Source organism: Olea europaea, unplaced genomic scaffold (assembly GCF_002742605.1).
Source record: "Olea europaea var. sylvestris unplaced genomic scaffold, O_europaea_v1 scaffold21088, whole genome shotgun sequence".
NCBI lineage: Eukaryota > Viridiplantae > Streptophyta > Magnoliopsida > Lamiales > Oleaceae > Olea > Olea europaea.
In genome coordinates this window covers 1-1,873 of record NW_019239034.1, presented here as the reverse complement: position 1 = coordinate 1,873, position 1,873 = coordinate 1, and the positions used below count along the sequence as shown (strand labels likewise).

General features: G+C 40.3%; 1 protein-coding gene across 1 annotated transcript; it reads right to left on the bottom strand.

Moving 5' to 3' along the window:
* Positions 1 to 34: 34 nt before the first annotated feature.
* On the bottom strand, positions 35 to 1,867 carry LOC111380227 (equilibrative nucleotide transporter 1-like). The gene has a single exon (XM_023003726.1). It carries the CDS (start codon positions 1,722 to 1,724, stop codon positions 885 to 887), a length of 840 nt encoding a protein of 279 aa, XP_022859494.1. The 5' UTR covers positions 1,725 to 1,867; the 3' UTR covers positions 35 to 884.
* Between the last annotated feature and the right edge of the window lie 6 nt (positions 1,868 to 1,873).

Sequence of the window (1,873 nt, the reverse complement as noted above, 5' to 3'; positions counted from 1 at the left end):
AGGAATTTATTGTATGAAATGATTTTTTTTTGCAGTCAAAATTTAAATTGCATGAAGTGTAGAGAAATTTGTCAAATTTTTGAAGGCTGGCATACCATTTCTTTTCCATCATTATGTGCAAACGAGTAAAAAAGACTGAAAGGAAGCAATGCAAGTCACATAAACATCTTGAGAAATCACTAGTTAGTAAAACTAGGAGCTGAGGAGGAGGCAGCAATGGTGTCACTTCTTGAAAGATAATTGGTAGTAAAACTAGGAGTCAAGGAGGAGGTAGCAATGATGTCACTTCTTGAAAGATAATTGGGCACAAACCATGGACGAAGTTGATCAGCTCTGATCCTTGAAATATCAAATTACGTCCCAACTAACAAGCAACAGCCGTCTAAGAGCAGACAAATAAGTAAAAATAAATAAAATAATATCACACTTCAGTTAATGTTGCTGAAAATTCTGATATCGCTGCACAGCACAAGGATTGGCTGATCGTTATATATCAACAACTGGTATTGGTCTAAGTGAGAAGCAAAGATACAGATAGGGTGCAAACTTGAATGCAGTTCCTTGTTTGCAGCAATTAACTCCTGAGTGGCGTAAGACATTCCTTTGGCACTAATTAGGAATGCCTCAACAAAACTTATTGATAGATTTGACGTCAAAATATTGAACATGCAGGGCTTCTATCCACAACCAATCAATAAATTCCTAGAACTTTCAACCCCTCATAAGTACAACTAAACGGTAAAACAATGATAAAACATTACAAGTTATTCAGTTCACGTGTTTAAGAAGAAAAAGCTAGCCATCTTAGTCTAAACTTATCTCAAAAGGAACGTGCAGATCTAACAACCAATATTTCCAAAGATTTTCTATTTTCTTTAATCTTCTTAATTCAAATCCCACCTAACAGCCAGTACCAAAAGCCACGAAAACCAATTCGGCAGAAGAAAGTCAACCCCGGCGGCTAACGGGTAAAATACCATTTGCACAAGGAAAAACAGAAGGAAGGGGAAAAAAAATTGCAAGAGCAGATAAAAGCAACATTTCAAGGCAAAAAATCCGAGCTTTTTCATATTTTTGACTAAAATCAAATCAGTTAATCCGCAAATAGCAACCCCCATAAAAACCAAAAGGTATGGATGATCTCCTAATATTACCAAAAAACCATAAAATTTACCAGAAGCAGCAGTGCCAGCTACCACAGCCTGCATGTACCTCTCAGGCAACTCCCCAGCATTCCCAACGACACTTCCTTGAACCAATCCATCAGCAACCCCACACAGCCCCAATACTGCTACCGTCACATAGTATCCAACATAGACTCCAACTCTTCCCTTTATGTACCAAACATCCATCAAAGGCACCGTCAAGAGCGCGATCACAAATAGAACCATTCCCACATTAATTCTCACAAATGAATTCGATTTGTGAGCAAATGCCACTATGAAAAGCAAGCTCATAAGCCCTATCAGCATATACACTACGGCGAATACGCGATCAACAGAGACATCGGGGTATATATAGCTGAAGTAATCAACGGCAGTGATGAATGCGTTCCAGGGTAGAAGGTAGCCTGCCCCCAGTGTGAAGTATATTATGTAGGCCATGTTGAAATTGTCTTTGGGGATCTTCTGGGGATTGGTGGACGATGTTTTGGGTATTAACAGAGTGGCTGATTCAGAGTCGCCATCTGCAACGGCGGCGGCGGAAGTGGTGGCGATACCCATCAGCGTCGGTGATTTGTCGTGGCTCCGGCGAGGACTTGGGGATTTGGAATTTGGAACCGTTGGATATTGTGGAACATCAAAGTGGGTACAAACTGTTTTCCCGGAGAGAGATGGGGAACTCTCGAATTTCTTAATGTACAGACACAGTT